General features: G+C 45.3%; 1 protein-coding gene across 10 annotated transcripts; it reads left to right on the top strand.

Annotated features, from left to right (window-relative positions):
* Window positions 1–903: 903 nt before the first annotated feature.
* Window positions 904–25,372, top strand: taf1 (TAF1 RNA polymerase II, TATA box binding protein (TBP)-associated factor). 10 transcript variants are annotated; one of them, XM_048231231.1, is made up of 42 exons: window positions 904–1,205; window positions 1,817–1,931; window positions 2,761–2,887; window positions 2,998–3,114; window positions 3,202–3,324; window positions 3,470–3,711; window positions 4,072–4,281; window positions 5,564–5,842; window positions 6,363–6,564; window positions 6,842–6,949; window positions 7,116–7,283; window positions 7,573–7,700; window positions 7,954–8,061; window positions 8,193–8,366; window positions 9,011–9,184; window positions 9,355–9,459; window positions 9,778–9,978; window positions 10,170–10,311; window positions 10,457–10,495; window positions 10,842–10,972; window positions 11,576–11,656; window positions 12,165–12,314; window positions 12,755–12,892; window positions 13,207–13,382; window positions 13,682–13,908; window positions 14,441–14,648; window positions 15,016–15,181; window positions 15,674–15,885; window positions 15,979–16,087; window positions 16,292–16,390; window positions 16,750–16,927; window positions 18,154–18,221; window positions 18,346–18,468; window positions 18,905–18,997; window positions 19,157–19,241; window positions 19,347–19,414; window positions 19,522–19,638; window positions 22,440–22,544; window positions 23,214–23,309; window positions 23,445–23,655; window positions 24,138–24,309; window positions 24,718–25,372. In XM_048231231.1, the coding sequence occupies exons 2-42, from the start codon at window positions 1,818–1,820 to the stop codon at window positions 24,941–24,943; spliced, it is 6,000 nt and encodes a 1,999-aa protein (XP_048087188.1). In that variant the 5' UTR covers window positions 904–1,205; window position 1,817; the 3' UTR covers window positions 24,944–25,372. The 10 variants fall into 10 exon arrangements, with proteins under 10 accessions (XP_048087188.1, XP_048087225.1, XP_048087197.1 ...); XM_048231268.1 differs by lacking the exon at window positions 22,440–22,544 and having other exon boundaries at window positions 15,016–15,187; XM_048231240.1 differs by lacking the exon at window positions 10,457–10,495 and having other exon boundaries at window positions 15,016–15,187.
* The last annotated feature ends 612 nt before the right edge of the window (window positions 25,373–25,984 follow it).

Genomic DNA, 25,984 nt, shown 5'->3' on the forward strand with positions numbered 1-25,984 from the left:
ATCATATAGGCCCATGTTATCAGTTTTCCATTAAAATGCTGATAAGATGCAGAAAAGTAGTTGAGAGATATAGTTGAAATAAGTTGAATAAACATTAATACAAACTGCTTTACAAACTCATGGTTTGAACACTTTTTGGATCTGAATGATGTAGTTGTGTATGCATGTAGGCTACACTGGAATAAGGGCAGTGAGATGACACCCAATAGCCTATAGATTCCCAACCTCAACTCAAAGGTCACTCACAGCATTGTGCACCCTCAGGTGGTCACTGCACTGTTGAGATAGGCCCAAATGTAATAATAGGCGAGGGCAATTTATGTAGCCTAATGAAGTATAGCCTACATTCATAACACCAGTGACAGAATTGTTTTAACGCTTGTGATATAAGATTATTGCAAGAATGGTCTTTATATGAAATTATTAAAATTAATAATGGGTAAGGAACCAAAAGTGTGCTCTAGCCTACCAAAGAATGGATGTTCAACAAATGTAGGCTACTACTGCTCAGCTGACAAAATCGGGCATTAGTCTTTGGAATGAAGAGTGACTATAAGGCAAACCCGATTGTCATTGATTTACCCATTGGTTTGGTTTCTCCTTTTGTTCTCCCTCTTCTTTTTCTTTTTTCATCACCACAGGCCTCCTCTAGCAACTTTTTCAAGTCTGGCTTTTTATGTCTGTAGGTAGGCCTATGTTTACTAATCAAAAAATTGTATTGGTGGAATGTAAATTTATTTTTAACTATTGTAATTCATATCATTAAATGACAATGAAGGCATGCAGTATGATACAAATTACACCACCTCGCTGCAAAAGCGCTGTTGTCCATCATAGCTGCAGCAGGCTGCAGTATGTGCCGTTTTACGTCACACAAGCGACGGATGTGCGTGGAAGCCATCGTAAAATCGTAAAACCAGAGCCCGTCTATTAGACATTCTCTGGTAAAACCCAAACCCCTATGGTAAAACCAGACTCAGGAGCGATTCACACAGGGATCTCTAAGAGCAAAACGACATGGCGTAGTCACCCATAACGTTATTGATCATATAAAAAGGATACAATAATTATTTTAGGGGTGGTGGTTGCAAACTAGTCGTCCAACTAAAAGATCCAATGCAACGACAACTAGCTAGCTAGGCTAGCTAACGTTAACCCGCGGATTTCCAGGCCGTACTGCTCTCTTCGAGGAAACAAGTAAACATGTAAGAGTCATCTCTTTTACTTTTGTGTACATTTATGAAACAATTAAGGATTTCTCTCTAGTTTGAAATGACCAGCATGAACAGAAAGCAAGGATAAATCATGCCATTGCACGTTAACCAAATGTAGTGCTGTACAAGAATCTGTTTTGTGCGCAGAACAGGACAGCAGGCATTTGTTTTTCTCTCCTGCGAGTATGATGAATATTTATTGTATAGCTTCTAGGTTAGTCTGTCATTGCCCTCGGTTGGTAGAGTGAAATATTCTTTATAATCTATCTCATTAAGTTTTGTTTACATCATGCTTTGGTCGACAGCTAATGTTAGCTGTTATGTTTAGCTAACGTGAGCTAGCTGTCGTTCATCCACTAACATTACAATTGTGTTTCTAGTGTCAAAGTAAATATTCCAGTGCACGTTTTTTTTATTTGCAATTTCCCTGTCATCAAGCTGCATTATTTAGGATATATGCTGTACCCAAAATTGGCCAATAACCGCATTTGTTTACATGATGGACGTATTGGTTTAAAGCTAAAAATATCTCATGTCTGCCATGTATTTATGAGAAATATGTCAGTATCTATGTGTTGATTAGCCCTTAAACTGTCGTTCAGAATGTCGGATTCGGACAGTGACGAGGAGCATGGTCGCCCATTCTCTCTCACGGGCTTTCTGTTTGGCAATATCAACGAGGATGGACAGCTGGAGGGTGACAGCGTGCTCGACACGGTAACTTTACAATAATATGAACAAGAGACAGAGGAAGGATGTATGTTATATAGAAGGGGTGTGGGCAGGGGATGAGACGATACATATTTTTCACGCTGACATTACTTTGTAAAGCATTATTACCTGTGTAGTAAGACATTTTGGCCTTAAGGGTGTTCACCATATTACATATTATAACAATTTACTCTTTGGTATGGTCTGTGCACATGTTGAAGAAAGAGACACTGCTGTGAGCAGAAAGTGAAGGAGAGATTTATGAGGTAACATCTGTGGAATGCCATGTTCAAGGTGTTTGCGCAGCTATGCTGTGTGTGTGGGTGTGACATGCTGTGTGTGTGTGTGTGTGTGTGTGTGTGTGTGTGTGTGTGTGTGTGTGTGTGTGTGTGTGTGTGTGAGTGTGTCTTCGAAGGAGTCTGTGTAAGCCCTGCTCCTTTGGGCTGGCGCCCAAGACCTTATTTACTGTCTTGGGGTCAATCTTGACTGGATTCCATAGATGTCGGTCGTTATGGGATACAACCTTATAGATATGGTTAACTCTTGGGTAACTAAGTCGTAAACAGGTTTGCGTACCATTAATGGAGATGTCATGTCTTGTCTGACTTGTCAGGGGGGTATAAATTGTGTTTCCTTGTTTGTAACAGCAGACTGCGTCTGTTGGCAACACGACGTAGGTCTCCGGATATTCGTGAATAAAGCTCTCTGAGATTTCTGACTCTACTCCTGGCTGACTGAGACTTCATTTCTCAAACAATCTCTAGACAAATTTCTGTTCCTACACCTGTAAGTATCTATCAGTTAATATTGATCTGATTTTGTTGATGTTACTCAGGAGTCCAAGAAGCACTTGGCAGGGTTGGGATCACTGGGTCTGGGCTCGCTCATCACAGAGATCACTGCCAGTGAGGAGGACGAAGACCGCGATGATGAGAAAGAACAGGCAGGAACCGACTCTGAAGGTGAGGGGAAGAGAAGAGCTGCGTCCTCATCCCAGCCTCTGAAGAACAGAGCACAGAAAACAGAATTAACAGTGATGTCTGTCTGTCTGCCTGTCTGGTAATTTCTGCAGGTTGGGTGAAAAGCACAGAAGATGCGGTGGACTACTCTGACATCAGTGAAGTCGCGGAGGATGAAACAAGGAAATACAGACAAGCCATGGGAAGCCTACATCCTGGCAGGGCAAATGGTATGTCACTTACGCATAACGCATCCCGCTTACATGCTGAATCCGCTGCCACGTGCCTGCACTGATGCCTGTACCTCCTGCTCTCAGATGATGAGGATGACTACGATGCAGACTGTGAAGACATTGACGCCAAGTTGATGCCCCCTCCTCCACCACCAAGCCTACCTACACCAGGGAAGAAAGATGAGCTTCCAAGCCAAACCACCAGTGGTAACTGAGGAATAAAAATGCTTAGGGAACAGGATGGGTGTTTGATTTGTTCCGCAGTTTAGGTTGTGCTCCTGTGTTTTCTTCCACTGACTTGTTTCCCTCCTTCTTTCCCATCCCTCTCCACATCTTTTTTTCTTCCTCTCAGTAGTTGGGGATGAAGGGGACGGCATCATCCTCCCCTCCATCATCGCTCCATCCTCCGCTGTGGAGAAGGTGGACTTCAGCAGCTCGTCGGACTCTGAGTCGGAGGCTGACCGGCCCTCGCAGGGCCCCGGAGGGGGCGGCCCTGCTATTCTCTCACTGCCCCTGGCCGGCATCATGCAGAAGGATGCGGCCAAGGCCCTGCCCGGTGTCACAGAGCTCTTCCCAGTGTTCAGACCTGGAAAGGTCAGTCCACAGGGTTGTAGTCTTAGGGCGGTTATATAGTGGTGTTAACATTAGAATCAGAGTCAGAATCATGCTTTATTGGCCAAGTATGTGTACAGTAAACACTAATGTAAATATACACAGTCATTAGTTTTCATGTCTGGTGTCTCAGCAATTAACCTAAGGGAATAAGAGCTTTCTAACTGGTAGATGATCTAGTTTTGTAGTAGTATTTGGATGCAATCAAATGTTATTGACACTAATGAGATTCCACTGCCCTCCCCTGGACAATAATGCTCAAAAATAAAAGGTCATCACCATGGACACCAAACTCTTTTTTTCCTCTTGTATATGATTCCTTTGTTATTGGCCCCGTCACAGGTGCTGAGGTTCTTGCGGCTCTTTGGCCCAGGCAAGAACACCACCTCCGTGTGGCGTAGCGCCCGCAGGAAGAGGAAGAGGAAGCAGCGAGAGCCGCAGCCCGGCACGCCCCCACCCGAGGGCGAGGTTCCTGAGTGCGAGAAGAAGCCCAGCTGGAACTACGAGTATGCCCCACCGCCACCTCCCGAACAGTGCCTGTCCGATGACGAGGTCAGAACACGCGGCCGCAGACTCTTTTCTCACATGCTAGTAGCACAGTTGATGGGGCTTTGCATGATTTGAACAAGTTTCTCCCAAGTCTGGAGACTAGAATGCTACCATGCAGGCATGCACTTCCTAGATCCTATATATGAGTAATTGCATGAGATTTTGTAAGCTAGCAAGTGGTCTTGAACTTGATTGGATGCACTTTTAAGGATGCCATATTGTTACTGCGTTGTGTTTGACTGACCATGCAGCTCAGCCCTGCACACGAACCCGCAATATACAGCACTGCAGATTTGGAGGCGAGCGTGCTAGCACCCATGGTTGCTACTAGCATCTCTTACTAGCATGCCTTTTAAGGCGTCAGGAGGAAGATTCACTTTACGCACATACTGCGCAGTGTAGTGTGTGCTACAGTATATTCAACCATTTACTCTTTTGGTATGGTCTGTGCACATGTTGAAGAAAGAAGCTGCTGTAAGCAGAAAGTGAAGGAGAGATTTATGAGGTAACATCTGTGGAATGCCATGTTCAAGGTGTTTGTGCAGCCATGCTGTGTGTGTGGGTGCGACATGCTGTGTGAGTGTGTCTTCGAAGGAGTCTGTGTAAGCCATGCTCCGGCGGGCTGGCACCCAAGACCTTATTTACTGTCTTGGGGTCAATCTTGACTGGATTCCATAGATGTTGGTCGTTATGGGATACAACCTTATAGATACAGTGGGGAGAATAAGTATTTGAACCCATGCTAAAAATACATTCTTCATTCACTAATATTGGTGTTCGGGTTGGATTTTTAATCATTTTTTTTAATTAAGGCATTAAGATCAATTTCTAACAGATTATTTTATATTCCTCTTTTTAGTCAACTTTAGCATGGGTTCAAATACTTATTCTCCCCACTGTATGGTTAACTCTTGGGTAACAAAGTCGTAAACAGGTTTGCGGTACCATTAATGGAGATCAGGGGGGTATAAATTGTGTTTCCTTGTTTGTAACATCAGACTGCGTCTGTTAGCAACACGACGTAGGTCTCCGGATATTCGTGAATAAAGCTCTGAGATTTCTGACTCTACTCCTGGCTGATTGAGACTTCATTCAAACAATCTCTAGACAAATTTCTGTTCCTACATCAGATATCGTACCAGCTGATTACCGTTACACTGGCAGTACCCATTCATTGATATATGTGTCTTTATACTGGAGTCAAACAATTGTTTGACATATATAAGCTTCCTGATATTCTGTCTGATTTTCCTTCTTCATCTCTTTTTGTTTGCCTGCGCTCCAGATCACAATGATGGCTCCAGTGGAGTCCAAGTTCTCGCAGACGTCCGGCGAGGGCGATAAGGTGACCGAGTCGCGGCCGAAGGTGGCCGAATGGCGGTACGGTCCGGCGCAGCTCTGGTACGACATGCTGGGGGTGCCGGAGGATGGCAGCGGCTTCCATTATGGCTTCAAGCTCAAAGAGGAGGGACCAGAGGAGGCGCAGCCCACACCTGCTCCTGCACCTCCACCTCCTCCTCCACCTCCACCTGCACTTGCTACCACACCTGAGTCACAGAATGAGGTCTGAAACCCTCTTAGTGTGATAAATCTAACTTAACTGATGAATGTTTGGAGACGTCTTTTGGAGCTGCCTTTTTGTCATTTTGCATCATGCATCATGATAGAAAATACAGATGTGAAGGGATCCTCAGTTATCCTTTTGTCTCTCTTGCTGTCACACCCATGTTGTTATCTTGCCTCTCCCTCTATATCTCCCTGTATGTGGCACAGTAGCAAAATTATTCTTTTAATTTGATACATTTTTGTCAGAGGTGCCTTATTTGTATATTTTCTAAAGATGTATCTCAAATCAGCAATTTGAAATGGACTTGCAGGCCATTTAGAGATGAGACCTGAGATCTAGTTCAAGGGTTCGCAAATATCCTTTTATTTTTGCAGAACAATACCGATTTGAAAACATCTGTGACACATTTGTTGAGTCAATATGCATAGATAGAAATATGTGGCAATATGATGCTATAAGCACTGAGTGTGTCGATGTGGATCACCGAATAACCATGTGTGTGTTCTGCTGTTGACAGGAGCTGAATGAGGAGGAGCAGGAGAGGCAAAATTTGGAAGACGAGCTCTTCCTCATGGTCACTCAGCTGCAGTGGGAGGATGACATCATCTGGAACGGGGAGGATGTGAAGCACAAGGGCACTAAGACCCAGCGAGCGAGCCTGGCAGGGTGGCTGCCCTCCAGCATGACCCGCAATGCTAATGCATACAATGCCCAGCAAGGTGAGGTGCTCTCATGTTGTAGTTCAGCATCCTCTATGTTAAACCATGTGGTCTGAAGCCGTGCTCTAGGACTGGCTAGTTCCACTGTACACTTCACAAATCAATTGGCCATTCTTTTGACCTGAAGTGTGTGTGTGTGTGTGTGTGTGTGTGTGTGTGTGTGTGTGTGTGTGTGTGTGTGTGTGTGTGTGTGTCTGTGTGTGTGTGTGTGTCTGTGTGTGTGTGCATGCGTGCGTGTGTGCATGCGTGCGTGTGTGTGCTCGTGCTGCCATTACAGGTCTTACAAGGAGCATCTCTCAGTTGGTTCCGCCAACCCCACCTCCCATGCCCAAAGCCCCCTCTATCTCAGGGTCCAAGAGAGACAAACATAACCAAGACCATCAAGGTATTTGCGTGTGACTTTTTTGGAATAGCTACCTAATGTAAACAGCTTTATTATAGTACTGGTAATATAGTACTTTATTATAGTACTATATTACCAGTATTTCAATTCTCAATTCTCTGTTGTTCTGATAACTGAGTAATGGCTGCCCTGTTTTGTCTCGTGCCAGTGTCCCATGAGGATGATGCGCCGTGGTTCTCCATCTTCCCCATCGATAATGAGGAGCTGGTGTATGGACGCTGGGAGGACAACATCATATGGGATGACCAGAACATGGACCACATGCTGTGTCCCCCCGTGCTCACTCTGGACCCAAACGATGAGAACATCATCCTAGGTACAGTAGCATCTCGAAGCAATCGAACATAAGAACATTACAGTAGTATTAGTATTCTTGAATTTTCCATTGGGGATCAATACAGTATCTATCTATCTATTTAGTATCATATTATATGAAAGAGTTATCCGGGAAGCCCCTTGTGCCAGACGGTGTAGATGTAAATTAATAAATTATAATAGATGAGTGTGCCTTTTCCTGAACATTTTTCTCTTTATAGGTTGTAGTCTTTGTTGGTTTATTCATGTTGTTTTTTTTGTATTGTTTTTTTTTTTTTTTTTTTTTTCAGAAATCCCAGATGAGAAGGAGGAAAGGACATCCCACTCGCCCTCCAAGGAGAACAAGAAAGAGACGGCCCTGAAGAAGAGCCGCATCCTGCTGGGAAAGACCGGCGTCATCAAGGAGGAGCCACAGCAGGTCTGTTATTGGCTGAGAGGGCATCATGGATCAGATTGTAGTACGGGCAGGAGGTCATATAATGATGCTATCACAATATTTGGGCCACAATATCATATTATTGCGATATATTAACTTCAACCATCTCTGCAGAAAATGTGTTCTCTACTCTCTGCATTGTAGATGAGGATGTAAACAGAGTGCAGACTGTACTGTACATCTGGAACAGATTTGTCTAAGAATTAGTTTTCACTCCTCTCTCTCCCTTATTCAGAACATGTCTCAACCGGAGGTGAAGGATCCCTGGAACCTGTCCAATGATGAGTTCTACTACCCCAAACAGCAGGGGCTCAGGGGCACCTTCGGAGGCAACATCATCCAGGTTAGCACTACAACTTTATGAAAAGCTTTTATGGAATAGAAAAAAATACACTGAATCTTTTGAAGTGGATACTCAAGGTATCTTTTTCTCTCTTTCTCTCTCTCTCTCTCTCTCTCTCTCTCTCCCTGTAGCACTCCATCCCTGCGGTGGAGCTGAGGCAGCCGTTCTTCCCCACGCACATGGGTCCCATGAAGCTGCGCATGTTCCACCGACCCTCGCTCAAGAAGTACTCGTTTGGAGCGCTGTCTCAGCCCGGCCCGCACCCGTCCCAGCCGCTGCTCAAGCACATCAAGAAGAAGGCCAAGGTGTGTGTGTCTGGGTGTGTGGGGGTGTGGATGTGGGTGTGTGTGTGCACGAGAGTAAGCTCGGACCAGTGTATGTGCCAAGGTGTGTGAGAGGGCTTATGAGGCCTTCAGGTACAACGCCACCACGCCACTGCTGCATTCTGAATCCCATTATTTCCAGTGGCTTGCAGCATGCAACAATGGTTTACATATGTGTGCAGGGTTCCCACGGGTCATTGAATTTCTGGAATATCATGGAATTTGGATAAACTCTATTCCAGACATGGAAAGTCAAGAAATTGTATCAAATTTGGGGCAAAGTTTAAAATGTACTTGCCAAAATACATTAATACAAATATATTTCCACACAGAATTTGTGTTTATCTGGTTATTAGCTTCACTGCTGCCTTGAGTGGTTGTGGTTAGTCCAACTTTGTTTTTTCAATGCCCATTTATTCATCTTTCAACGCTACAGGGCTGCTCTGAAATCTTTGATCAGTATATTGTACCATTCATTATATGTCGTAGAAATTCTGTTTTTTTTTCAGGGAAAAGTCATGGAATTTTACATTTGACTTGGAGTGAGAACCCTGTTTGTGGGTGGCTTGTGTGTATGAGAAGCCTTTGAGACGCTAACATGGTGGATGTGTTCCTGTGCGTCATAGATGCGGGAGCAGGAGAGACAGGCCTCGGGTGGAGGAGACATGTTCTTCATGCGCACGGCGCAGGACCTCACGGGCAAGGATGGAGATCTCATCCTTGCAGAGTACAGCGAGGAGTACCCGCCCCTCATCATGCAAGTCGGCATGGCAACCAAGATCAAGAACTACTACAAGAGAGTAAGTGTGTTCAGTCACGCCATACAGAGAAGGACACGATCCTCTGAAGTTGAATCTTAATTTCCATGAGGCTCTAAATAAACTGAAATGGAATTTAAATATTTAAATGTAGCAGTCTGAGGGCAGTTTGACTTACTGAAATGATGTGTGTGTATTTTCCTAACCTACAGAAACCAGGTAAGGATCCAGGCGCTCCAGACTCTAAATATGGAGAGACTGTGTACTGCCACACATCACCATTCCTGGGTTCGCTGCACCCTGGTCAGCTTCTACAGGTACATCTCTCTTTCCCCTTCCCTCCCTCTCTCTCCCTCCCTTTCTCTCGCTCTCTCCCTTTCTCTTGCTCTCTCTTTCACATCCACAGACACACACACACACACACACACACACACACACACATACACACAGTCTGTCTGTTTTCATCCCTGCCTTTGTCTGTCTCTCTTCGTCTCGCCCTCATCCTTTCCCAAATCTTACTCTGCCTCTTCTCTCTTTCTCTCACTCACTCACTCATTCACATACATACTGAGACAATGCAATAGGTATCTAGCTAACTATTTGCCGGATGTTGTGTGTACGTGTTTACCTTCCAGGCATTTGAGAACAATTTGTTCCGAGCTCCCATCTACCTTCATAAGATGCCAGAGACAGACTTCCTCATCATCCGGACGCGGCAGGGCTACTACATCAGAGAGCTGGTGGACATGTTTGTGGTGGGACAGGAGTGCCCTCTCTACGAAGTGCCCGGCCCCAACTCCAAACGAGCAAACACACACATCAGGGACTTCCTGCAGGTAAGACACACACACACACTTTCACTCACACTCACTCTCTCTCCCTCACTCACACACACACACACACATGCAAGCTTCCTTGTGCGTGGGAGGTTCACCCCGTAGTTTTCTAAAATTCTTTTCTATTTATGATGTTGTTTTGTGCTTGCTCATTGTAACTTGTGTGTTCTGTGCTTGTGGTGTGTTTTCAGGTGTTCATTTACAGATTGTTCTGGAAGAGTAAGGACCGTCCACGGCGTATCCGTATGGAGGACATCAAGAAGGCTTTCCCCTCGCACTCCGAGAGCAGCATTCGCAAACGCCTCAAACTCTGTGCTGACTTCAAACGCACAGGTACACACACACACGAACACACACACACGCAACACACACACACGAACACACACACACGAACACACACACTCAAAACAAGCTGCTCTCTTTAATCATTCAGTGAAGTGACATGTTGGTGAAATGTCTGCTGCTTTGTCTTTGCCAGCCAGGTGTCAGGAGAGAGAGAGAGGCTCAGGCAGGGAAGGTAAGAGAGAGAGAAAGAGAGGGAGAGGAGGAAGAGGATGTAGTGAAGGGTGAAGTCCCACAGACTGGAGACTAGCCATGTTGCTGGCCGGTCACACTGACTGGCTCAGGAAGGAGGTGGTGTGTGTGTGTGTGTGTGAAGGCTGTGGCTAGGGACACGTAGCCTGGAGGAAGAGACTGATCTCTTCAGAACCTTCTAAAGAAGAAAAAAGAAAGAGTGAGAGAAAGCAATAGCCCTCCAAAATAAACAGGATGCCATGGTTTCCCTTGTTCTGTGCCCGTTGGAGTATGCACACAGCCTTGTCCTGTTTTCTTCCTGGTTGTATCACTGTCTTGGCCTCTGGCAGGGATGGACTCCAACTGGTGGGTGGTGAAGCCTGACTTCCGGTTGCCCACGGAGGAGGAGATCAGGGCCATGGTGTCCCCAGAGCAGTGCTGCGCCTACTACAGCATGCTGGTAGCAGAGCAGAGACTCAAGGTCAATATACACACACACACACACACACTGTCATACAGTATACATTACAGTAGACAGATATACCATATTCAGATACCATACATGCTGTATACCACACACACACACACACACACACACACGGACGGTACTAACACATACCACACACACATATGCCATATTTACACAATATACACAACATATTCACAAACCATATTTACACACACTTACACATGCCAAAATCACACACCAACATATGCAGCACTCACATACAACATATTTAAACTCTTTCTTTCTTTCTTTTCTTTTTAACAACAACTTTCTTTCAACTTTCTTTCTTTCTTTGCTCAACAACAACTTTCTTTCTTTCTTTCTTTCTTTCTTTCTTTCTTTCTTTCTTTCTCTCTCTCTCTCTCTCTCTCTCTCTCTCTCTCTCTCTCTCTCTCTCTCTCTCTCTCTCTCTCTCTACATGCCTACACACACACTTCCACTTATTACATTAATAAATCACATAGTGTCACACATACTCTCTCACACACACACACCATGTGCACAAGCACAATTTCTATCTCTGGGCATACATTTGAAAAATGTCACACAACCAGAAATTGTCCATGTTCCCCACAGGATGCGGGCTATGGAGAGAAATCCTTCTTCGCCCCTGAGGAGGAGAATGAAGAAGACTTCCAAATGAAGATTGATGATGAAGTAAGTCCCAGAGGCTTAAGTCATATTTAACTGATATATTACCGTGTTAAACCTGTAGAATTAGCTACCTGTTAGTAAGGTATTATTGTCAGTGATTGATGACTTAATGAATATGACTACCTGTCTTGATGAGTGATAAAAGAGAAATAGAAAAGAACAGTAACATATATGTCATGACATACAAAAATGACAGTTATTCAGTTGTTGAGATGAGTGGTGATATGATTAAAAAGAAAAAAAATCAGTTGTGATAGCTTTTGAAGGTAATTACAATGTTACACATCAACATTTTCTGCTAATCTTGAGTCATCACATATCAGTTGGGTCTGAGTCTTCAGCTCTGTAATTGGACACATAGATGAAACATGTGTAATATTTTCATGTCATTTAATTCTATTAAAAGTTACAAATCATAAACATGGTGATTTATAGTTACAACGAAACCCTTTGTTTTTAGCGCAAATCCCTGTAGGTACGTAACCCAAAGCCCTGTTGTGTCTCTCTGTAGGTGCGGACCGCCCCCTGGAACACCACACGCGCTTTCATCGCCGCCATGAAGGGGAAGTGCCTGCTGGAGGTGGCCGGGGTGGCTGACCCCACGGGCTGTGGAGAGGGCTTCTCCTACGTCAAAATCCCCAACAAACCCACCCAGCAGAAGGTTTGCCTCTCTCTGCCCTGCTGTCTGTTATGTGCTGTGTTGAAAGTGAACTTATAGTAAACAAAAAAAAAATCCAAACCAAAAAGTTGATGAAAGAATAATTAAAATGGGCAGAACGCATTGTTGGGGGGGGAGCAGCTGCGGCGTCCATACCACGTATGGGTTTTTGGGGACCACGGGGACCCAGGTTCGAATCTGACCCGCGGTCATATCCCGATCCCACCCCATCTCTCTCTCCCACTCACTTTCTGTCACGCTTCATTGCCCTATCTGAATAAGGGCAAAAAAACAAAGAAATATCCTTAAAATTTCAAAATAACTTGGTGTGATTCTCTGTGATATAAACTGCATATTGAGGATTTAAAGGTTTCCTCTGGCGGTTCATAAAGTGTGTTTCCTGAACAGACCTTACACAGAATCTTTCCCATAATCTCTGACAGCTGATGTCCTCCACCCAGGACGACCGCGAGCTTCAGCCCGTAAAGAAGACTGTGACCGGCACAGACGCCGATCTCCGACGCCTGTCCCTGAAGAACGCCAAACAGCTGCTCCGCAAGTTTGGCGTTCCAGAGGAAGAGGTATGTCCTCATCATCACACGCACAGACTTCCCAGAAATAAAAACAGCGCTAAGAAAAAAAAAAAAAAAAAAAAACAGGCTCTAGAGTTTGTATAACTCGTCTGCTGGCTGGCCATAGCATTAGATCGGTATAAATAGCTATATACAGTATAACACTTGGGTAAAGTTCAAAAATGTAATGCACTGAAATTCTCATAGACCCCCATTCAAATATTTCCGGGTAGTTTCGCCTAAAAATGCCCGGATGTGTCAAAAAAACGGAAAGTACCCGGATTGTTGGAGTCCTGTATATTTGTGCCCGTACTCCTCAACAGATTAAGAAGCTGTCCCGTTGGGAGGTCATCGACGTGGTGAGGACCATGTCCACGGAGCAGGCGCGCTCGGGCGAGGGGCCCATGAGCAAGTTTGCCCGCGGCTCTCGCTTCTCTGTGGCCGAGCACCAGGAGCGCTACAAAGAGGAGTGCCAGAGGATCTTCGACCTGCAGAACAAGTGAGAGACACACTCTACTCTAGGACCCACATCAGTTAGGGCTGTGCAATTAATCATTTTTTACATTCCAATGTTACATTTTCATTCCATTTTGCAATGGTGTTTTGGAAATTCACTGTTAAAAAGACAACTATTTTTTAGTTGAGTAAATGCATGCATTTTTTAGTTCAGCGTGACATTGCAAAACCAAAATTGTGTTTAAATAATTGCAATGGTCAGTATTGACACTACAAAAGAACTAAATGTGATTTGTGTCATTAATGAGTGGACTGGGATTTCTATTCGGCCTTGTTCCTCAGGGTTCTGGAGTCGACGGAGGTGTTATCGACGGACACAGACAGCAGCTCGGCGGAGGACAGCGACTTCGAGGAGATGGGCAAGAACATCGAGAGCATGCTGCAGAACAAGAAGACGAGCTCGCAGCTGAGCCGCGAGCGGGAGGAGCAGGAGCGCAAGGAGCTGCAGCGCATGCTGATGGGCGAGGACGGGGACAAGGACAAGAGCAAGGGACGCCGCAAGGGCCTGTGTAAGAAACACAGCCACACTGTGTGTGTGTGTGTGTGTGTGTGTGTGTGTGTGTGTGTGTGTGTGTGTGTGCGTGTGTATGTGTGTATGTATGTGCGCGCGTGTGTCTTAGCGTGTATGCGCGATGTGTGTGCGCGTAATGTGTAGGCACGTTTGTGTGTGTGTGTGTGTATTGTGTGTGTGTGTGTGTGTGTGTGTGTGTGCGTGTGTGTGTGTGTGTGCGCGTGTGTGTGTGTGTGCGCGTGTGTGTGTGTGTTTGCGCGTGTGTGTGTGTTTGCACGTGTGTGTGTGTGTATATATGTGTGCATGTGCATATGTGTGTGCATGTATATTTATTGGTGGAGTGAAAAAAAGAGTGATCTAGGGACCTGTGTTAGACACAGAATGTGTGTTTGTGTATGTTGGTGGTGTTGGAGAAAGGGTGTGTGTGCATCTGTGTGTTTTCATAAGGCCCTTTGGCCTATTTGAGCATTTTGCAGTTTGGTTTTATAGGTTCATTGTTTTGAACCACTTCCATACTCTCCGTATTGCAGCCAGCGCTGTGTCCACCGGCTCTCACAAGGATGATGACACATCCTCAGTGACCAGCCTGAACTCCTCGGCCACTGGCCGGCGTTTGAAGATCTACCGCACATTCCGCGACGAGGACGGCAAGGAGTATGTCCGCTGCGAGACCGTGCGCAAGCCCGCCGTCATCGATGCCTACACGCGTATTCGCACCACGAAGGACGAGGAGTTCATGTGAGTGAAGTCTTTTTCTCATTGTGGCCCATTTTATTAGGGCTTGGCCTTGATTCTCTTGTCTCATTCTCTCCCTCCCTCCCTTTCTATCTCTCTACTAGCAAATGGGGCCCCTCCTTTTGAGCTGGGGTTCCGCTTAAGGTTTCTTCCTGTTAAAAGTAAACAAACGCGTTATCTTGTGTTTGCTCTTGCCATTGGGACATTGGGACCTTTGAATCGGCGTCTGTTGTTAATGGCACTGTAGAAATCAATACAATTGAGCTGAATTCAAATGAATTACACCACTGTGAAGTTGCTGGTGAGCCTCTCTCTCCCCTGACTGCTTATGACTGTGTGTGTGTGTGTGTGTACGTCTGTGTGTTTGCAGTCGTAAGTTTGCGCTGTTCGACGAGCAGCACCGCGAGGAGATGCGGAAGGAGAGGAGACGCATCCAGGAGCAGCTGAGACGCCTCAAGCGCAACCAGGAGAAGGACAAGTTCAAGGGCCCGCCGGAGAAGAAGGCCAAGAAGGTCAAGGAGAGGCCCGACCTCAAGGTAACCGTGAGTGTATTTGTTTCAGTCCCTATACACACACAATGGCTTATTGGCTTTTACGGAGCCACTCACATATAGTATTTGGATCAACATGATCTGAAAGTAACTTGCGTTGTGTGGACTGTTACGTCCCCCACTGGTCTTAACTTGAACCCCAGTGCCAGCAGGAGAGGCAGGTGTGCTACCAAGTTGGTTAAAACCCATGGGTGTTAGCATCTGTCGCTAGTATGACTTTTTAATCTGTCAGTCGGACAGTGTGGTTTACTCACTGCACAGCATCATGCTGTCTAGCTGTTCTGTTCATACCATATTGCCCCTTTTAGTTGGGCTTGAACACAGTTCCAATCCTCCAGGATTGTTTTTAATGAGTGCCCTGCCTATTATTATACCTGAAAATGCAGGCTGCCCCTGACATGATAAAGCGGCAGCCTGAAATGAGCCAATGTGATTGGCTGCTCGTGACCTTTTGACCTTTCTTCTCTGTCCCTCCAGCTGAAGTGTGGCGCTTGCGGTGCCATTGGCCACATGAGGACCAATAAGTTCTGCCCGCTCTACTACCAGACCAACGCTCCGCCATCCAACCCCGTTGCCATGACGGAGGAGCAGGAGGAGGAGCTGGAAAAGACGGTCATCCACAACGACAACGAGGAGCTCATTAAGGTGGAGGGCACCAAAATAGTCCTGGGAAAACAACTCATTGAGAGGTATTGTAAGCTAACCATCTGTGTAAACATGAATGACTGACCACTCCAGTCTGTTTGAGGCCTGAGTCATGATTGTTGTCCTCTGGTCCACAGCGCTGATGAGGTCCGCAGGAAGTCTCTGGTGCTGAAGTTCCCCAAGCAGCAACTTCCACCCAAGAAGAAGAGGCGCGTGGGGACTACTGTCCACTGCGATTATCTCAATGTAAGTGTGTGGGTGTGGGCGTGGGCGTGTGCGTGTGTCCGTGTGTGTATTTGTGTGGAGAGAGAGAGAGAGAGAGAGAGAGAGAGAGAGAGAAAATCCCTTTTGTTTGCTGGAGCTCCATTCTTCACATTAGCATGTTGTGTTTCAGAGCAGAATCTGAAGTCCATTGAGTCTTTAACACCCCATTTTCTTCCCCTCTGCCAGCGGCCACACAAGTCCATCCATCGGCGCCGCACCGACCCCATGGTCACGCTGTCATCAGTCCTGGAGGGCATCATCAACGACATAAGGGATCTGCCCAACGTAAGGCCAACACCTCTCGTCCGGCTCTGTTGTAGTGGAGCTCGATGATGTGCTTTTGGGTCATTCAAGTTTCAGATTATGGGAAGGCAGGGTACGGGATGAGAAGCAGTTTAGTGAAGAGCAAAAATCCGGCCATCACAAGACTTGCCTTACTCACCTTAGCGGTTACCAGCTTAGTGTTGCTGTCTCCAAGTCTGTCCATGAAGGCGGGCTGAGTAAATAATGGCAGCCTTCAGCTGTGTGAGTGTTTGATTTATGGCACATTGGTGTGTACATGAAAACACAAACACATAACAGTCTGCGTACACACTCCACACACTGTGTAAACACCGGATAAGCAGGCTTGTTTCTCTTGACAGACATACCCGTTCCACACTCCGGTGAATGCCAAGCTGGTGAAGGATTACTATAAGATCATCACGCGGCCCATGGACCTGCAGACGCTGCGGGAGAACGTCCGCAAGCGCATGTACCCCTCACGGGAGGAGTTCCGAGAGAGTGTGGAGCTCATCGTCAAGAACAGCTCCACCTACAACGGTACAGATGGAACACACACACACACACACACACACACACACACACACACACACACACACACACACACACACACACACACACACACACACTTGTTGTATTTAAGGAACTGTAAATTGAGGAATGTATTTTCAGATTGATGGTAATTTTGATACCATAAATTTAATAGAGACCCAGTCAGACCAATAGTATGAAAATCAGGAACAGAGTTTATTTACAATGATTCGCATCAAGGGAGAGACAGCATGACTTCACCTAAAGATCCATCAGCTGCTCTAACTAGACAAGGAAATAGTTAGGGTTTAAGTATCCTTCCAGGCTGACGGGAGATGGCGTTGGTCATCCCATCTCACGTGGACTACACTGAATCAGACTCTGATTAGTGGCAACCTGGCAATCCGGAGCAGATAGCTACTGACGCAGCCATGCAGAACAGTGAAACACTGCAAAGTCATAATATTCCTGCTTATCTCTAAACACAGTCACACACAGATATACACAGGGACAGTAGATATCATTAGTAGTCATTACATAGAATCATACTTTTAGTATCAAAGTGACCCACTAATGAGAAATGCAGAACATTAAACCACATATTGGAATATTGGACATAATGCAGAACATTAAACCACATATTGGGATATTGGACATATTGGAATATTGGACATAATGCAGGACATTAAAGCACATATAGGAATATTGGACATAATGCAGAACATTAAACCACATATTGGGATATTGGACATATTGGAATATTGGACATAATGCAGAACATTAAACCACATATTGGGATATTGGACATAATGCAGAACATTAAAGCACATATTGGAATATTGGACATAATGCAGAACATTAAACCACATATTGGAATATTGGACATAATGCAGGACATTAAAGCACATATAGGAATATTGGACAAAATGCAGAACATTAAACCACATATTGGAATATTGGACATAATGCAGAACATTAAACCACATATTGGAATATTGGACATAATGCAGAACATCAAAGCACATATTGGAATATTGGACATAATGTTCTATTCCACTTTCTCTCAAGATATACACAAGGAATGATGTTCAATTCCTCGTGCTATAGATAGGGGATTTCCCCCAGTGGCCTGTAAACAGCCTGTTTCAGCCTGGGCCAGTGTGTTTGTTCAGCCTGGGCCAGTGTGTTTGTTTTCAGTGTCTAATTCTGGTTGTGCCGTTTGTATCTGTCCTCAGGAGTCAAGCACCCTCTCACCCAGGTGGCTCAGTCCATGTTGGACCTGTGTGAAGAGAAGATTAAAGAGGTAAAGTTGGACTGTTCTCATCTTCCCCTTTCCCTCTCTGGCTCTGCTTTTCATGTTCAGACCCAACTTTATTTACTTGATTTTATTTGTTTGTTTTTGTTTATGCCACCCCCCCTTTCTGTAGAAAGAGGATCGTCTGGTGCGACTGGAGAAGGCTATCAATCCACTGCTGGATGATGACGATCAAGTGGCGTTCTCCTTCATCCTCGACAACATCGTCACACAGAAGATGATGAACGTGCCTGACGTGAGTCTCCATTCTGCCCAAGAGTTAACATTGTTGTCCAGTATTGGTAGGAAAGGTCATTGCTTGTACATTTGTTTTGGTTTGTTTTGTGTTTTGTTTTTTATGAACGAGTGATCAAATGTTCTATTTTCGTCCACACCCATCTAAAAGCTTTCAGTCATCATTTCTATTGCTTTCTCCGGACGTCACTTGGTTATTTTTACACACCCATGTCATAACTGTTATCAAATGTGTGATAAGATTCATAGTCCTTGACAACATTGCAACTTACTGTTGTGAATAGTTGCCAAGCATTTTCAGAAGTTAGGAGAAGTTGTAGGAGAATCGTCATAGTAGTCCCTATTTTTTGTCCCTGTCTTTCATTTGAAACATTTACACCAGTGTAAGTAGCCTTTCTGCCAATGTCAACATGTTTTGTCTCTATGTATTTTTCCAGTCTTGGCCATTTCAACACCCTGTTAATAAGAAGTTTGTTCCTGATTACTATAAAGTTATAGTCAGCCCTATGGATCTGGAAAACATTCGGAAGGTGAGGGGAGTTCTGCTTGTTTTCGCTAATTGTTTGACTGCTTATCTTATTCTCCATGGAAGTTTCTACATATGGCATTGTGTTGGACTTGGGATTTACTCTTACAGTCTTGTCTGTGCGTAATTGTGTGTGTGTGCTGGGTGTGTGTGTGTGTTTCAGAACATTTCCAAGCATAAATACCAAAACCGGGACGTCTTCCTCTCTGACGTCAGCCTGGTCCACGCAAACAGTGTCAAGTACAATGGTGAGGCCTATGAAGGAATCTGCCGGTCACATGCGCTGACCCATTGTATTGGTCTGTTGTGAAGGTGTTTGTTTGACCCCCTCTGTTTATGTTGTTATTTCTCAGGCCCCGACAGCCCATACACCAAGACTGCTCTTGAGATTGTAAATGTCTGCAAGCAGACCCTGGCAGAGGTAAGGGAACAGTCTCTCAGAGTGTGTGTGTGTGCGCGCGCGTGCATGTTGGTGTCTTTGACTGCTGTGTGTCAGAAATCATTTAACGTGTGTGTGATTATGTTTAGTATGATGAGCATCTCACCCAGTTGGAGAAGGACATCTCCACCGCTAAGGAGGCCGCCCTGGACGCTGCCGATCTGGAGTGTTTGGACCCCATGACCCCAGGACCATACACACCACAGGTAGAGAGACACACACACACACACACACACATACACATACACACACACACACATATACACACACACACATATATATACACACACACATATATACACACACACACACACACACACACACACACACACACACACACACACACACACACACACGTAAGCTCCAGCAGAGAAGCCATCTTTAGCCCTCTGCTCTCTCACGACTCGCCCAGCTGACTAGCAAGCGTGTAGATCAACCCTCCTCCCACCCCCTTACGACCTATATGGCTTTTTCTACACCCCTTGGCCCTTTCCGAAATGAATCCCTACCCACTCCTCAATTACCGAGTGAACTCGGGTGGGAAGCACCCTCGCAGCTAAATTAAGTTCCCTTGATTGCGAGTTGTAGGGTTGTAATACCGCACACAGCTTTGGGACGAACTTCACTTTCCCTAGCGAAAGCTAGTCATCACATAACCATAGATTTGTTTACAGGCGTGGCCTACTCACATCCATGACGTGTTGCGTTAATTTACACACCCTCTCGACAAGTGACCATCGGTTTTCACTAGGCGGTGGAGGGTTTATAACACACTACCACTTAACAGTTATTGGTTTCGGATGGGCCCCTAATATGGCGGAGCCTCCGTGTGAGCGTGCAAACAAAGTGTAAGTGTCTAGAGAGAGGGTGAAGTAGCTAGTTTCGGAAAGGGCCCTTGTGTCTCGTAGCTTCCAGCTGTCTGTAACCCTGAACTTTGAACTTTAACCCTTTCACTTTAAACTGCTGTCTTTTGTTCTTTCTTCTGCTGTCTTTTGTTCTTTCTGTGATTCCTCTGCACAGTATTTCATATCTGTATTTTGGCTTTGGATTAGATTAGAACAATGAGTTTGCCATTGTTTTACAGTTTCAGTTAGTTTTTTTTTCATACTTAAAAACACAGTATCCCATAAGGCCATTTTGATTTGGCAAACCTTTCAGTTTGGCAGCTTAGTGTCATAGTTATCATGAGGGGATACAAGGAAATTTCTGTAAACAGAGGACCTGACATGAACAGTCTAGGAAAAGATGAATATTATACTCAGGAGTACAATATTTGGTAAGGGGGATATTTCAGCCCCACTGGCATCCCCATCACTGCACTTAAAGCTGCAGTTGGCAAGTCTGACAGATTGAGGGGACTTTGAATTTTTGAATGTTTACAACTCTCATGCCCCTCCCCCACTACCACCGAGCACCCTCTCATCGAGTTCGTGCTCGTCAGTGCGCACCAGACTGTGATTGACAGTCAGATTTCACCAGTGTTGTGTGTAACGCGTTACAAAGTAACGCGTTACAGTAACGTAACTACTTTTTCGAGTAAAAAGTAGTGTAACGCGCTACTACTGAAAATTTGGTAACATAACGTAGTTCCTTTTTCATATCGGCGCAACGTTACTTTCCCAGGGACAGATTTGACAGCGACGCTGCTTTCTCACCTGCGCGCTTGCGCAATAGGCACGAGCTCCACACAGCAGCCTACGTGACAGGCTGGTAGCATGAAGTGCAATCATAGCTCCACATGGTACGTGACAGAGGCTGGTGGCAATGAAGAGCAATCACAGCAAGCGAGATGCAGCCAACGCTAACTTCTGAGGGATGGAAGTATTCACATTACTTCGAACTCGTTGAAACTAAGGGGAGGAATGTGAGTGTTAGTTGTAGCCTACACTGTGCCCTGATTTTGTCCACTGCCGTTAACTCAACTGCCAGCCTGTTGATACGATTTGCACTAGCATTGCACCAATTTCGGAGGAGTGCCTGTTTAATGACCACCTATATGCCCAAGATGTATCGAGGCTATGTTATTTGATATTGTTTCATAGGGCTTTAGTGGTGGTGTTGAAGCCTATAAGCCCAATGTTTTTTTTGTCAAGTGCTCTGTTTGTGGCATTTTTTATAATAAAGAGCACAAAAGAAATACCTGTTATGTTCTCCATAGTAGAACTTTATGTAGGCCTACACATTTAGGAACAGATACTGGGTTCTGCCCAAAGTCGAGCAACATAAAAGTAACGTAAAAGTAACGAGTAACGTAAAAAGTTACTTTCCATAGAGGGTAACTAAGTAAAGTAACGGGTTACTTTTTTGAGAAGTAACGAGTAACGAGTAACGAGCAAACACTACTTTTTAAAAGTAACTTCCCCAACACTGGATCTCACACAGCCCTGCTCTGATTGGACCAAAAGAACCGGGAGCTGTGGATTTTTGCAAAATAAATAACAGGCTCTAGGTGGAGGTAGAAGTGCAGTTTTTTTCTAAAACCGGCTGATTTATGTTGTTCTGTCGGAGCATAGTGTCGGTTTCAGTGAATATGATCAAACAAATCTTGCCAACTGCAGCTTTAAGGCATCAGATTGCAATGGAATGGGCCAGCTCATTGTAAGCAGCTACTCTCTGAAATCATGTGCTTTTCAAGAGCAAAGAGTAACATACAGGTCAAGGACATCTTGACAATTATCTTCTCCATGAAGCTCTCCTGGAATGCATAGATATGTTTTCAGGGCTACCAACTAAAGGGCTACTGTGTTGGTCTTGTGAGAAAGGGCCACTTAGAGAAATTGGATGGATGCCTTAGTTCTGTCCTGTCCTGTCCTCTTCTGTGGAAGCTCTGCTTTTATAGTGTCAAACCTCTATGTTGTAGCTCCTCTCTGCAGTCTTATTGTTCTTTCTTTTTTTCCCCTCCTCCCTCTTTTCCTCTTCTCTTCATCCCCTGTGGTCCCTCCCTCCTCTCCCCTTCCTCTCTGTGTTTCCTCCTCTTCCTCTTCCTCCTCCTCTTCGTCCTCCTCAGCCTGCTGAGTTGTTTGACAGCAGTACCTCTCTGAGTCTGCAGGGTGACGCTAGCCTCTTAGCCGAGGCTACGCTTCTCCCCACGCCAGAGAAAAGAGGGGTGCAGGTACACCTCCATCTCTCCTCCAGTCCCCACCTCCATTTGTGTCCGTAGCCACCATGCCATCCATCCATCCATCCATCCATCCATCTGTTTTTAAATAACTTCATCCCAAACTCATTGTAGGATTCAAGGCTCCGTGTTCTAGGCTATAAAATCAGTTCTCTCTGAAAATAACAGTACTAGTCAATTTTATAGTCCAGGCGCTAAGTGTCGCTCGACAAATAGATGCTGCCGATAGATGTCGAAGAGCTGTAGGCTTTCATAGTCCAGCGCCAGCAACAGATTGTTGAATAAATCGTCGACTAGTTTCTATAACAACTTGGACATTGTTACATGTCCCCGTGAAACGAAAGTAAACAGACATACACAGTGACCACGGCAACGCACAATAGAACTCGAACTTCAGTTGATATCAAATCAGAGTGTGTGGCAACCTCTGTGGCATTTCAAATTTTTTTTGATGTACACTACACCCCAGCAGACAGAAATTGTGTCACTTTTACATCATATTTTGTTGAGCGACACTTGTCACCTGGACCCTAGATTGGCCTTAAGCTTGTCATTTTCCATCAGCCATTTGTCCACCCCAGTCCAGTGCCCCTCTGCCTGCCTGCCTGTCTGTTAGTTAGGTCGTCCGTCTCACTGTCGTAACACAGCTGTGCTGTTTGTCAGGGTCGCCACGGCCGCAGGCTCGGAGAGGAAGAGTCTGATGTGGACATAGAAGGCTTTGAGGAAGAGGATGATGGCAAGCCCAAAACACCTGCCCCAGTACGTCATGACTTTTCCCGCGCCGTTGCCCACAACAGTGTGTGTGTGTGTGTGTGTGTGTGCGCGCGCACATATGTGTGTGTGAGTGCGTACGTGTGAAGTGTATTTCTGTCTAACCCACCTGCTCCCTCTCAGGCCGAGGACGGAGAGGGCGATCTGGACGACGACGAGGAGGACGAGGACGAGATGCTGCTGCCGCCGCACCGTCGAGGCCACGAGGATGAGTACGAGGACGAAGATGAAGGCTCCAGCAGACCGCCGCAGGCCAGCGTGCTCTACCAGGACCTCCTCATGTCCGACGGAGAGGACGATGCCAGCGAGGAGGAGGGAGACAACCCTTTCTCCTGTGAGTAGGACAGAGAGTTGCGCGTGGAAGGGAATGCAGGGCTTAAAGAGTTCAGGCACTGTGCCTGAATTCAGGCATGGGTTGGGCTGTTTTAGAATTGAAAATGGGCAATATGCATATATGACGTCTTGTTAACTTCAGACACGGACATTTTCTTTGCTTTAAGCCCTGCAAATGTGTCTGTGTATAGTATACGAGTGTGTGTGTGTGTGAGTGTATTGTAGAGACCCTTTCAACTGCATAAAATGTCATACATTTCCCTCAGGATGAATAAAGTATCTATCTATCTATCTATCTATCTATCTATAGATCTAAACAAACATGTGTGTTTCTAAGGCATTTCCAGGGGCACAGAAAACAACATTGAGCTGATAGGAACTTGGGGACAAACACAAATAAAAAAAATAAAAAAAACGTGTGCGTGTGTGAAATGGGAATTTGATGGTGTACCATTGGCTCTCTTTTCTCCTCTTTACTCTCAGCGATCCATCTGTCAGAGAGCGGCAGCGACTCGGACCGTGAGCCGCCGCCTGCGTCCAGGGTGCACCAGGAGAGCGCGCGCATGGGCATGGGTCTGGACCAGGAGGAGAGCATGATGTCCTACGAGGGAGAGGGCCCTGACGAGGAGACCCACATGGAGGACAGCAACGTCAGGTGAGAGGTGTACACACACACACACACACACACACACACACACACACACACACACTGGGTACAGTTGGTATAGTGCTGTTCAGTGAGTAGATCTTACTTCCATTCACCTGAGACGTGACGGATGCCATCACTAATGGGCTTTAGCGTGACCATCTCAAATACTGGCTCACAGGCTGGTATGGGACTGCGCTTGCCTAGAAAACACAGGTCACACACACACACACACACACACAGAGGAATCCTCACAGGGTTAATCACACCCTACAGGCTGCATATGCAATCTCAGACCCAATCTTAAATACAGTGAGATGTCAAATCAAATCTGGTTCATATTTGTGTAACTGTGTCATTGTGTCTCATTCACTGCAATGTGATTCACACGGCGCCGGTTGTGTTTGTGCCCCTCAGCTATGGCAGCTATGATGAGATGGAGGCGCAGCGACAGAGACAGAACTCCAGCCTGGGCAATGGAGAGGAGGACGGCGTTAGCGAAGAGGAGGAAGAGGAGGACGAGAGAGACGGCGGCCGGAGAGGGCCAAGTGTCCTCACTCAGGTCCAGCTCAGTGAGGACGAAGAGGACAGTGAGGAGTTCCGCTCCGTCGGAGGAGACAGTGACATGGACTCAGACAACTAGATTAAAGACCATGGACGCATTCGAGTACAACAATCAATTTTACTCAGAAGTTCACACATGTGGAAGTGCATGTTGGCCCCGTCAACGTGCTTGGACTGTGCTGCCAGTCTTGTTTCCATGGGAGGGTTTAGTTCCAGTTGTTGTGCTATATATATAATATTATGTAAATATTGTGTCTTTTTTTGTAAGAAAACAACTCTGCGAGCCTTTTAATAGTCGACAGGAACTATTATGCGATTTATGTTTTAATTTTAGCAGAATGTCATTCAGTGACGTCAATGTAGTCTATCCGAAACTGTTTAAATAGCATTGGGCAGTCGCTTGACGTGGTGCAAACTAAAACAGAAATGTTTTTTTGAAAGGTGTTCATAAGCAGCATTTCAGTGTTGATATTTTGTCATAAGAATAAATTACTTTTGTTACATCGCAGGGAAGCTTTGTCATGTGATTATTTTTTTTCTGAACCATAGATACCACTAAAGACAAAGAGTTGAATATGGTTTAAAGGAAAGTCCTTAAACATACAGTAACTGTAATTCAGAAGCAGTTTATAAAGAGCACATAAATACATTTATTGGACAGTCTGTTAGTTTTGACAGTATTCTGATGTTTTCAAGACTGTGTGGCTGATTATGGGTGGTGTGGTTTTACTTCCTGCAGGCAAAAGTAATGATTACATATTATAACTATGATCTAACACAGTGTAAATTACATTGTGTTGGTTTCCTTGAGTACATGCTTCATACATGTACTTTATGCTATATTAACACTATCAAGCTTTTTTGTATCTAACTTCCTGGTTGACAGTTATTACAGATTTGCTGGTCCTCAAAAACGGACCAGATTAGCCTCAACAGACTGATATCTGAACCACCAAAAGGATGTTTGCTGTAGAAACGGTCATTCAGGCAGTAAACTGGGGTTAAAGAACACGTGCTTGTGAAATGAGTAACTGCGATAGTGAGGACCATACATTTTAGAGGTTAACATTTACCTATTGTTTTTATCAATCAAAGCGTACTGGAACATTGAAGATGATGG

Source organism: Alosa alosa, chromosome 2 (assembly GCF_017589495.1).
Source record: "Alosa alosa isolate M-15738 ecotype Scorff River chromosome 2, AALO_Geno_1.1, whole genome shotgun sequence".
Lineage (NCBI taxonomy): Eukaryota > Metazoa > Chordata > Actinopteri > Clupeiformes > Clupeidae > Alosa > Alosa alosa.

What these genes read in the sequence shown, in the direction of transcription:
- taf1 (XM_048231231.1), top strand. Translation starts at nt 1,818, where the DNA reads ATGTCGGATTCGGACAGTGACGAGGAGCATGGTCGCCCATTCTCTCTC. An exon ending in TCAAGAACTACTACAAGAGA is followed by an intron (nt 9,185 to 9,354) that starts GTAAGTGTGTTC and finishes CCTAACCTACAG; the next exon opens with AAACCAGGTAAGGATCCAGG. An exon ending in GAACAGCTCCACCTACAACG is followed by an intron (nt 16,928 to 18,153) that starts GTACAGATGGAA and finishes ATCTGTCCTCAG; the next exon opens with GAGTCAAGCACCCTCTCACC.